General features: G+C 45.3%; 2 protein-coding genes across 2 annotated transcripts in view; one reads left to right on the top strand and one right to left on the bottom strand.

The window, feature by feature from the left end:
- Nucleotides 1–307: 307 nt before the first annotated feature.
- Gpn1 (GPN-loop GTPase 1) overlaps nucleotides 308–11,961 on the top strand; it is a 16,427-nt gene continuing 4,773 nt past the window's right edge. The window contains exons 1-10 of the mRNA XM_021202299.2: nucleotides 308–443; nucleotides 1,023–1,116; nucleotides 3,017–3,056; nucleotides 4,048–4,114; nucleotides 4,783–4,820; nucleotides 6,385–6,463; nucleotides 6,647–6,741; nucleotides 8,888–8,933; nucleotides 9,405–9,551; nucleotides 10,537–10,619. Of these exons, the coding sequence (XP_021057958.1) occupies nucleotides 333–443; nucleotides 1,023–1,116; nucleotides 3,017–3,056; nucleotides 4,048–4,114; nucleotides 4,783–4,820; nucleotides 6,385–6,463; nucleotides 6,647–6,741; nucleotides 8,888–8,933; nucleotides 9,405–9,551; nucleotides 10,537–10,619 (800 nt within the window). The 5' untranslated portion in view covers nucleotides 308–332. The remainder of the gene's footprint in view (nucleotides 444–1,022; nucleotides 1,117–3,016; nucleotides 3,057–4,047; nucleotides 4,115–4,782; nucleotides 4,821–6,384; nucleotides 6,464–6,646; nucleotides 6,742–8,887; nucleotides 8,934–9,404; nucleotides 9,552–10,536; nucleotides 10,620–11,961) is intronic.
- Supt7l (SPT7 like, STAGA complex gamma subunit) overlaps nucleotides 826–11,961 on the bottom strand; it is a 31,503-nt gene continuing 20,367 nt past the window's right edge. The window contains exon 5 of the mRNA XM_029541017.1: nucleotides 826–900. Within this exon, the coding sequence (XP_029396877.1) occupies nucleotides 866–900 (35 nt within the window). The 3' untranslated portion in view covers nucleotides 826–865. The remainder of the gene's footprint in view (nucleotides 901–11,961) is intronic.

The following is an 11,961-nucleotide window of genomic DNA, read 5'->3' as shown; positions in this document are numbered from 1 at the left end:
TTAACCCTTCCCGGGTCCTACCTCACTCCGGTCAACCCTTCCTGGTTCCCTACACTACCCGTCACTTGTGCAAAGCCACTACGAGCAGCTATAGCATCTAAGTGATCCCTGCAAGCCAGATGCCTAAAAACCGGTCAGGCACCCAGTGCAGTAGGTTCGAGCGGTTTGGATATTCCGGCCAATCACAGCACTAAACTCAGAGAGGCCGGACCGTTCGACCAATCGCAGCCCTGTACGCAAGAGGCCGGATTTTCCTACCAATCGCAGCTCGGGATGCAGAGAGTCCGCAGGCCGCACGTCGCTCTCCGAGCGGTGGGCGTGGCTGAGGAAAGATGGCGGCGCCCGCGGCTCCCTCCGAGTCCCAGGCTACCGGGGCTCCTGCGCCCCCCGTGTGTCTGTTGGTGTTGGGAATGGCGGGATCAGGGAAAACTACCTTTGTACAGGTGACGTGCACTGTGCGGAAGCGGTCGTGGCGCCTCAGGCCCGGGAAGAAGGGAGGAAGTTGTCTGGGGACTCGGAGGGTCCGGGCGCGTGGTTTCCTGGGTCAGCCGAGGCCGGCTCCGGGCCGCCGTCGTGCGCGCTTGGCACAGCGCACGCTGTCTCGCTGCGAGCTGGCAGCTTTCCGAAGGCCGGCCGAGGCCTCCAGAGTAGGGGAGTGGAACGTCAAGTCCTCTGGTTTTGCGTGAGGAGTTGTGAATCACTTCGTGCGACCCGCCACGCTCTGAGCTCCGAGAGCCCAGCGGCAACGAACTCGACAGGGCTCTTGCTTTGACGGAGTGTTTTAGGAGAGGAGACAGAGGAAGAAATCCCTTGGAGGGTCAGAGTTAGCGAAGCCGTGATGGAGAGTAGGAGACAGGGACTGGAGCTAGATGGCTTTTAAACTTTTCAGTGTCGAACACGCTGAGGGAAGAAGGAGATTGTTACAGATTTTATAAGCATGGTCAGTAAAGGAATGGGAGTTCTCTGGGCCCGTTCCTATCCTTTGGTCATCACCCTCCAACCCTGGCTCCTTGTTTTTGCAGAGGCTCACAGGACACCTGCACAACAAAGGCTGTCCGCCATATGTAATTAACCTGGACCCAGCTGTGCATGAAGTCCCCTTTCCCGCCAATATTGGTGAGTGCCTGCCTGCCTGCTTGTTTGCTTTTCTTTTCTTTTCTTTCCTCGTCTTTTCTCGTCTTCTCTTTCTAAGCTAGCTATCTTCCTTTCTGTGGATTTTTTTGAGTTCTGGCACAGGCTTCTTGCTTACGCAGATTTATCCCTCTTTTGCACTATCTCTGCTCACCTCTCTCTCCTGTCCTCAATGTGTGAAACCATTGAATTGGTTTGAGAATGAGATGTGACATTAGGTCGAGCTGTCACCTGACACATGAATCTTTTGGTTTCTATTGTCAGAGTTTATGAGATTTGCTGTAATTCGCTCTGTAGGAAGGTTCCTTCCATTTCCAAAGTTGTGGGGTGTGTGTGTAAAAATATGCACTGCTCTGAGGAGAGCTTTCTGATTGAGACTATTAGAAAGATTTAAGTATTGGTGCGATCCAAGGGAGCCTGAGGCAGAATATTTAGAGTTCAGAGTCAGTCCGACTTACATAGCCAAACCTCCTTTGGAAAAGAAAAGGTGGCGTGAGGGGTAGATTTATTGTCAAAGTGTCTGTGACCCACTCACAGGGCTCTTGGGGGTCCAGGCTACCTGATTCATAGGCCTTAACTGCTAATCCTATTAAGCTTTTTATGCCCCAAATATACAAATTGGGTGGGGGATCTTGTTTTAAGAATCATAGGTTAGGCCGGGCGTGGTGGTGCAGGCCTTTAATCCCAGCACTTGGGAGGCAGAGGCAGGTGAATTTCTGAGTTTGAGGCCAGCCTGGTCTACAGAGTGAGCTCCAGGACAGCCAAGGCTATACAGAGAAACCCTGTCTCGAAAAACCAAAAAAAAAAAAAAAATCATAGGTTAGGTCAGGCAGTGGTGGATCACGCCTAAAGGCACTAGCACTCAGGAGGAAGACACAGGCAGTTCTAAGACTGCCAGGGCTACACAGAGAAACAAAAACAAACAAGCAAACGACAACAACAAAATCATTGATCATTTTGGGAAGATTGGGCAACAAATTTTCTATTTAAACTAGAGGATAAATATGTAATATTGTTCATTTACAGACTGGTGGGTAGGTTTGTTTTTATTCATTTTTATTTTATGTGTATGGGTGTTTTGCCACATGTGTGTCTGCATCGTGTGTGTGTGTGTGTGTGTGTGTGTGTGTGTGTGTCTGGTTCCTGAAGAGGCCAGAAAAGGGTACCAGGACCCCTAGAACTGGATCGACAGATAGTTATGAGCTGCCATGTGGGTGCTGGGAACTGAATCTGGGTCCTCTACAAGAGCTTCAAGTGCTCTTAATCACTGAGCATCTCCAACCCCTGGTGGATAGGTTGTAGTCGATCGTAGTAGACAGGCTTATAGTTCCTACGTCTATGAATTGCTTTCATTACCATGCAGCAGCTGGTAAGAAGTCTTTGCTTGTTGTTTTTGTATGTTGGTATTCCTGTGCATGTGCCCACTACCATTGAAATTGTCTAAAACCTGTAATGTTGTTTTAGACAATATCTACCATAGCTAAGAGCTTTTGGACTAACCTTTTCTTTCTTTCTTTGTTTGAGATAGGGTCTCTCTGTGTGGTCCTGGCTGTCTTGAAATTGCTCTAGATTAGGCCAGTCTTGAACTCACAGAGATCCACTTGCCTCTGTCTCCTGAGCCCTCGGAGTAACAGTATTTGCCACCACGCCCAGGAGCGTAACATTCTTCATAGGGTACTTGGCAGTTATCTTTAGTCAGGAAGAAAGTGTGGAGGAAGGTATAAGAAAATGCTGGTAAGATACAGTGGCACATCTACAATCTCAGCACTCAGGAGGCTGAGGAAGGACAACAGCTTGGGCTACTTGGGAAGCTCAAAGTCAGTCCCTACAAGTGAGGTCATGCTTCCAAAAATAAAGTACACCATTCTCTCCCTTTCCCCTTCAGATATTCGTGACACAGTGAAATATAAAGAAGTCATGAAGCAGTATCCTTTATCTGCTGTGGGACTGACTCGGCCGTGGCGAACTGCTGTCTTTCATTACTTTGGGGGAGTGGTTTTGCCTGTCAAGTTGTGACAATACAAGTAGAAAACTCAGGTCCTTTTTAAGTAATTGTATTAAGAGGATGTAAGATGGGGGCTGGTGAGATGGCTCAGCGGGTAAGAGCACCTGACTGCTCTTCTGAAGGTCCTGAGTTCAAATCCCAGCAACCACATGGTGGCTCACAACCATCCGTAACGAGATCTGACTCCCTCTTCTGGAGTGTCTGAAGACAGCTATAGTGTACTTACATATAATAAATAAATCTTAAAAAAAAAAAAAAGAGGCTGTAAGATGAATAAGATGAGTGTAGGTGAGATCAGAGATTTCAGTAATACCCCCGCTTTCCTAACATTACTCGGCTGTAAGTGCTGTCACTAAAGATCCGAGAAGATGTGTGGCCAGCTGTTGCTGCCTGGGCCCAGTGAAGTGATGTTGCTGTGGTGGGCGAGACAGTCATCTGTAAAGTCACTCACAGGAATTTAGACCAGGAAACTCGGACAAATAAATTGAGTTGTCTTCTTATGCATTGGTTTCTGCATGACATCTGACTCTCTTTAAGCAACTCTCGGAAGGTTGCTTGCTTAGTGAGAAATAGAATTAAGAGTGTTGTACGCAGCCGTGGCTGGCCTGGAACTCTGAAACTCTAGAGACCTGCCCTCCTCCTCCTCCTGAATGCTGGGGTTAAAGGCGCTGAGCTACCACGCCACACCTGGCTACATGGATGATTTTAATTGCTGATGCCCGCAACCTGTCACTGTTTGACACGTGTGTATTCACTCTTTATCTTGTGTAGCAAGTAAACACTGTGGTTATCAAAGACTAGGTTGCCAGCACCCATTAATTGAACATCAATACTATAATGTGTTGAATGGATGACAAGTACTAACTGTATAATCTCATATGTGCAATTTAAATCCGTAACTGAATGTTCAGATATGGACTTGGGCCAAACGGAGGTATAGTAACCTCACTCAACCTCTTTGCTACCAGATTTGATCAGGTATGGCATCGCTTACCTTTATAGACATGACGCTGTAGAATTCTGACTCTTTACATGCTCTAGCTTGATCACATTGGTATAGAAGAGCGGCAGAGATGAAGAAATATCAAAAATAAGCAGGCGTTTTGTATAGACTGGGAAATAGCCCACGAGTGAGGTGGGATACTTCACATTTTATGTTTATAAGAAAACAAAAGTCCAAAAGACCTGAATTCTTTCTCTGGCTTACTGTCAGCTTATGGCGTTACCCTGGACCGGGAGCTGAGGACACAGGGCGCTGTGGTCAGCTACAGCAAGGAATGACGGCTGATGCTTTTTTTCTTAACAAGTATCTGGCATCCCTTGTGTTTACTCGATCACTTACTTCCATGGGAGGGAGTTATAATCATAATAATCTGATTCTGCCACTTGAGACGTTAACATTTGACCCAAGCCAGGTTGAGTGTGCAAGGGACCACACTGTAACATTGGCAGGTTGGGTCTGGGCTCTGGGCTACCCAGGTCGCAGTGCTGCAGCTGTGGCTCTGCGTCCTTGCATCAAGGAGTCCATTACTTGGTGTTCCAGGTTGTGCTTTGTGATGGTGCCTATAATAAAAGCCACCCTGGTAGGAGCCTCCAGGGTTGCATTGTAAATAGCTCCTGTTATAAGTGGTATCTTTTTCTTCTAGGTGATGAAATTTATTGAGAAGGCCCAGAGCACATTCAAGTAGGTGATTTCAGTTGACTGCTGGTTTATTGCCTGTCATCAGTGTATTACAGACTTTTGAGAGGATTGGGAGACCTTTGAACCCTGAAGCTGTTAACTAAGACAAAGTCAATAGAAATTAAAACATATAACGCAGAGGATTGCTCCAATTCATGTACCCCCTCCATCACCCATGGTCCATTTTACATGACGTGGGGAGACTTTCAGAGGAAGACTTGCCCACTGAGGAAGTGCAGTCTGCCATGATGGGGAAGACATGAATATTTGTGTGTGTGTGTGTGTATAATCCTACTGTCATTTTTCACCATTAACTATTACTAAATTTTTAATATGTTTACTTTTTCTAAGGGAGAAAGATTTTTTAAAAAAGAGATATTCTCATAATAAAAAATTAAGATCATGGGCCAATGAGATGGCTCAGTAGGCAGAGGCACTTGCCGCCAAGCCTGATGACCCGGGTCTGAGTCCTGGGGCCCTGTGGTAGGAGTAGAGAGCTACACATTGACCGCTGGCTTGCACACTAAGTAAATGTAACAAAAAGTTATTTAAAAGGAATACATAATATTGGAAACATGAAACTGTCACTCTCAGTCCCAGTAACAATTCCTGTTATCCAGTGATTGGCATTTTACCTAGTTCTGTGCATAAAGTATTATTACAAAGATGGGGCTATCATTGAGGTAGATTTTTGTTTTCTTTAGAAAAATAACAAAACAGGTTTTTGGATTTGTTTTTGAGATCACGTCCTGTGGCGTTTTCTTTATAAAATGTGTTATATTTACACACTGCATGGATTCCCCATTATTTAATTCACACATCTCCCCACTCACTCAGTAACCCTTGATTTCCTTTTCTGTTTCCCTAGTGCCTGTCCTGTGTTTATTTTCTACCTTATGTATAGCTTGTCTTCCATCCAGGCCCCAAGTTTGCCTTTTTCTAAACATTTTTTTTTTTTTAAATTTATTTTTGGTTTTTGGAGACAGGGTTTCTCTGTGTAGCCCTGGCTGTCCTGGAACTCACTCTGTAGACCAGGCTGGCCTCAAACTCAGAAATCNNCCTNCCTCTGCCTCCCAANAAACATATTTTTATTAAGATACAATTTACATGTCTTCCAGTTGTACAAATCAGTGGTGTCTGGTGATCCACAAAGTTGTGCACAGCGAAGTCAATTTTACAATGTTGTTATCAGTTCAGAAATACTCTATAGGCAGTTATTCCCCTCCCCATTCCTCCATTTCTCCCTCCCCTCCCCTCTGTTCCTCATCCTTGTCCCTAAGAAGTCAGTTGCTTTCTGGTTTTGCTAATGTTGCATCGGTAGTGTAGTATCTCCGTAACTATCAGCTTCCTTTCTGACTTTTTACCACAGCTTGCACTGTGCAGTTTCTTCTCATTAGCATATTCGATTTGGAGCAAACTCTTGGGAATTTGCAGCTTTAGGGCATGGTGGGACTGTTTGGCAGTGCACAGAGATTATTGCAATCGGCAGACATTTAACATTCTCTGTGATAGAGTATCTTCAGAATTGCCAAAGTCTAACATTCCTTTAATGGTCTCCTTGCCCCAGATATGTCTTGATTGACACACCCGGACAGATTGAAGTATTTACCTGGTCAGCTTCGGGGACAATCATCACTGAGGCCCTGGTGAGTGTTGTGGATGTTGTTCATGAAGGCATCCAGCAGGCTAGTGTCTCAGGCTCTGTTAATTCCTGGGACTGAATGTGAGGGAGAGAGGGGCTCTGCACGCCCTGTCAACAGTGGAGGAAGAAAGTATGGGAGCAAGTGACGAGCCTTCTGGTTAACCCTTCACTTACTGTGTGATTCTAGGCTTCATCATTTCCAACAGTAGTCATCTATGTCATGGATACATCACGGAGCACTAACCCAGTGACCTTCATGTCCAATATGCTTTACGCATGCAGGTAACTAATCACTGGTAGGCGTGGTGTTGCCAGGTGTGCGGCTTCTTTCTCTTTCTCTGGTTAATTTCTTACTTACTTAATTTATTTTTATTTTTATTTTGAGACAGAGTTTCTCTTTGTAGCTCTGGCTGTTCTGGAACTCTCTTTGTGGACCATACTGGCCTCAAACACATAGAGATCCAACTGTCTCTGTCTCCTGAGTGCTAGGATAAAAGGCATGAACCATCACTGCCTGGCTCCTTCCTTATTTCTTTATTTCTTTATTAAGATTTATTTATTTTATGTATATGAGTACACTGTATCTGTCTTCGGACACACCAGAACAGGGCATCAGACCTCATTACAGATGGTTGTGAGCCACCATATGGTTGCTGGGAATTGAACACAGGACCTTTGGAAGAGCAGTCAATGCTCTTATCTACTGAGCCATTTCTCCAGCCCCTTTTTTATTTTATTTTTTTTTTTGAAGACATCTATTTATTTGTGTGTATGTGAGCCTACATGAGTATATGTGTACCACGTGTATACAGGAGCTTGTGGGGGCTAGAAGAGGGCGTCAGATATCTTTTAATTAGAGTTACAGGTGGTTGTGAGCCACCACGTTTGTGCTGGCAGCTGAGCCTGGGTTCCCTGTAAAAATAGTAAGTGCTCCTAACTGCTGGCGTCACGTATTTGACTGTATCCCTCTATTGGCTTTTGTCCTGGGTACAGTGCCCTGGGTCTGTGATCATTCGCATTTACTACTCAGTTGATTGGTGTGAGTAGTTATGGGAAGTCTAATAAAGGGAGACAAGTATGATTGGTATTCTCGCTCAGCATCTTCCTCCCTCACCTGTCAGAGAAAGAGGTGGGAGACACCCAAGTCTGAATAGAATAGAGTTCTCTGGTGTACATGGTTTTTAGGTTTTGTATAAGTAGCAAAAAAGTGTTACATTAAGAGACACTAGGATAAAAAGTTTTATCTAAGCCAGGTATGGTGTTGTGCTCATAATCAAGTCAGAAGATGAAGGGGGCAAATTCCAGGCCTGTGTGGACTCTGGAGTAAGGCCTGCCATTAGCATCCAGAACAATAATAGCAGAAAGATGTGAGCATCCAGACGTGGATTATTTTATCCCAAATGTTGCATTGGGAGGGCAAAGATGCTTCATGGGTGACATTGAAGGAGAGCGCTAAGGAAATTGACAGAAGTTAATTTGGGGAACATATGATAGGTCTTGGAATAAACATTATATTGGATACAAGAAGTCCTGATCCACCTAGAGATTTCATGAAAGAGAATTGTTCCACAGTCATATTATCCTGAGCAGTCACTTTACAGTGTCTGAATAGCCCAATGTCAGAGGACTGGGAATGAAGCTTAGCAGTAGAGAGAGTGCCGCACGTTCAACAAGGCCCGGGTCAGCCAGCAGGACTACAGACACTAAATCAATAAAGGGGAAGGGAAGATCAACTTTCAAAACAATTCATGATGCGTACTCTTAAGTATATATAATTTTCTCTTGTCCCTTTACCTCAGTAAATGTGAAAAGTTTTCAAACTGTAGGACGACATTTTTGGAAACTGGGGCAGGAAAATTGCTATAAATTCAAGGATCAGCCTGGTCTGCATACTGTTATGTTCTGTGCTAGTGTAGGCCTCAAACTGCTTTATGTGTAAATTATATGCGTTCACATGGTGTTTGTGTAGATTAAAGGAGATACTATATACACATATAGAAGTGGCTACAAGAGTAACCATCCAGTAATGAGTACTCAGTAAATGCTCATTCCCTCCATTTGGGTAAAAAACAATCCCAAAAAGGATTGTTAATAAAATATTAACAAAAGATGAATATCATCTGGTATGGGCGTAGAGGGTCAGTTTCTGGCTGGATGTTGGTGGTCATTTCCCTGAGAGAGAGAGAGAGAGAGAGAGAGAGAGAGAGAGAGAGATAGATCTCCTTACTTAGTCCCTTGAGCTCAAGTACCTTTTAGCTATTTTTGGAAACAAGTATTCTCTATATGCCCAGGCTAGCCTTGACCTCATGAACTCCTGCCTTTGCCTTCTGAGTGCTGGAAGTAAAAGTGTGTGACATTTATTATGCCTGGCTTAAAATGCTTTTACTAATTCAGGTTCCATGGTTGGTTTTTGTTTTTGTTTTTTCAGCATCTTGTACAAAACCAAGCTGCCTTTCATTGTGGTCATGAACAAAGTGAGTGGCCCGTCAGTCTGTGGGGATCTCAGCATGCCTTTAACAGCCGTTGGTGATGCTAGAAGGGTTGGCTAGCAGGTGTGAAGAGGGCTTCAGGCGCTGTCAGCACTGGATTTTCCTACAGAAAGTCCCAGGCACATTAGGGAAGTGGAGGCTGCCACATGGAGTGGGTATTTAGTTCTGCCTATAAATCACCCGGTGATTGTTGGGTAGACAGAGTAACCCGTCAGCCCTAGTGTACCAGTCATCCCTCAGCCTCGGGGATTCTGTGTCAGTGAGGAACAAGCAGTCCACTGCAAATACTGATAGATAGACGTCTTTATGGTTGGTTGCAGTGGAGCTGGAAATGGGGCCAGAGGAGGTAATGTATAGCTGATGAGTTCTTGACTGTTAGCACTTAAATGTTTTTTGCCATGGGTTGGTCCATGACCTTCATCCAGGTTGCTGACGACCGCCTTCTCTCTGGCACAGACCGACATCATTGACCATAGCTTTGCCGTGGAGTGGATGCAGGATTTTGAGGCTTTCCAGGATGCCTTGAACCAAGAGACTACCTATGTCAGCAACCTGACTCGTTCCATGAGCCTGGTGTTAGATGAGTTCTACAGCTCACTCAGGGTAAATTTTACCTCCTCCTCCTCATAGTGCCAGTAGCTGCGGATGGTGTCTTCCCGCAGCCTTACCTGGCTTTGAACTAGCATTGTAAGGAACGCTTTACATTCTGTAAGTGACCTCCATACTTCACTGTATCATAAAAGGTAGTTCATGGGCTGGGATGCAGCTCGGTGTAGAGCACTTCTCTAGCATGTAAATTAAGGAGACCCGTGCTCGATCCCCAATATTTCAGAAAAAGGCGAAAAGTCTGGAGCTTCACAGGTCCCACAGGAGCCCCTTGTGAGAGTTTGTGATGCAGTTTAAGGGGTCTGTGGAGAAGTGACGTATGATGTGGTCTATGGCCGAAGGGAGATGGGCAGTTGGGTCTGATGGTCGTGAGAGGAGAGATGCAGATGAGTGATTTTTGGAGGATGTAGCCTATGATTTACACTGAAGGAGGAGGAAGGTTTGTATAAGTGAGGCTGGGTGTGGGTGGCCCAGAGCGGCCCAGGCAGTGGATTGAGAGGACAGAGAGGGTTGGGTTTGGTTTGGTTTGATGGGGAATGAAATGGTACAAAGTGCTCAGGTTTGATCCTAATTCTTTTCTTTTCTTTCTTTCTTTTTTGGGGGGAGTGGGGGTTGTTTGTTTTATTGTTGTTTTGGTTTTCATTTTGTTTTTTGAAACAGGGTTTCTCTGGGTAGCCCTGGCAGTCCTGGAACTCACTCTGTAGACCAGGCTGGCCTTGAACTCAGAGATTCGCCTGCCTCTGCCTCCCTCGGGTCGTGCCACCACTGTTCAGCTTAGAGGTTTCTTTTAAATTGTTGTTTTTTTTTTTTTTCATTGACTAATTTTTATGGATTTCTAGCTAGGTAGGCAGATTTGTTCAGTTTGGGCTTTGCTTTTTCCCAGAGATGTCTTTAAGTATCCAAATGTGTTTTATGACTCTTTTAATGACAAAGTTCTAGAAACAAAATGCTCAGTATTTTAAAATATACTGCTTCTCGGCAGGTGGTGGGTGTGTCTGCTGTGGTGGGCACTGGCTTCGATGAACTCTGTGCTCAGGTCACCAGTGCTGCAGAGGAGTATGAAAGGTGAGGTGGGGGAGGGGAAGTGGATGCCGAGATCTTCTTGCCCACCATTCCCGCCTGGCAGTCTTTTTGTCAGCATTTACATGTTCTGTGTAAAGTGTATTTGCCTTACACTTGTACTCAACCAGACCACACTCAGGAGTGACATGTTAAAAAGACAGAAGTATGAAGTGTTGAGTGGACTGAGAGACTCTGAGGTGGGGTTCATCCAGCCTCCTCTGTAAGGATTCACTTGGTAGACATTACAAGCTTTATGGGCAGCATCTCAGTTCTGTATTGTATGACAGAAAACCTGTAGATAGTTCAGAAACTCTGTCATGGTTATGTCCCTGTAATACATCACCTGCAGGAACAGGCATGGTGTGAATCTGGCATCAACGCCGCTGTATTACTTGGGAAGTATATTCTGTGTCCTATTAGTTGCTGACACATAGAGACGCTTCATAAATGCCAGCTACAACTGCTGTCATTGTCAGTGGGATCCCATTCCCCTAAAGGAAAGTAGAGTTGGCATCTCTAACCCGAGAGCACGACCTCATAGGCTGCTTGGTAGCTGATTTGGCTTCATAGCTTGCTCATAAGGACCACATCATGGTTGCCAGGCAACATTATTTTCCACCTGGTTAACCATCAAGAGTTCTGTGTGCTTTTCCAAGGCTCGGGTTGACTTCTGTTCTGTTGTCACTCAGGCCCAATCACTTCCTTACACAGTGGGCTTCCCGAGCAGCAGCCTATCTTCTTGCCTGCTTCCTCACACCCTCAGTCAGGGTGCCCCATCATTAGTCTTTGCAGCACAGCTGTCAGTATAGCAGGACACAGAGGCCTTTAATATTTAAAGTGTAGGCCTTCTGCTGGGCAGTCTCCCAGCTACTCTAATGTCCTGTCGTGGTCAGCTCTACCTCTCTGCTCCACTCTGGTTCAGCCGCTCACCTCCCTGTCCCTATGTCTTCCCACCTCTGTTTCTTCTCCCTCTCTCTTCCCAGAAGACGTGCCCTCCTTTTCTACCCAGCTATTTATTACAGCCAATCAGATACAATTCTAGATTGCCTTAGATTGGTGAGGAGGAATAAGTTGTTGCAGAATATGAGACAGGTGATGGGCCCTAGAAGTAACAGTACCCTGATTCTGCCAGCATTGAGTAACCGACACACCTTCCCATTGTGTGCCCCACACACCAGCAGTGTTGAGTCCCTCAGAGGTACACTCAGCCTTGAGGACGGTGTACAGGGCACTTCAGGGAGGTCAGGCCTTTTGTCCGTTTTAAGAGAACAGAAGCAGAGCCGGTTGGTGGCTATACAGAGAAACCCTGTCTTCAAAAATGAAAAAAAAAAAAAAAAAAAAAAAA

The sequence above is a fragment of the Mus pahari genome, chromosome 7 (genome assembly GCF_900095145.1).
Source record: "Mus pahari chromosome 7, PAHARI_EIJ_v1.1, whole genome shotgun sequence".
Taxonomy (NCBI): domain Eukaryota; kingdom Metazoa; phylum Chordata; class Mammalia; order Rodentia; family Muridae; genus Mus; species Mus pahari.
The sequence above is the reverse complement of the archived record's forward strand: the minus strand, read 5'-3'. Positions and strand labels throughout refer to the sequence as shown.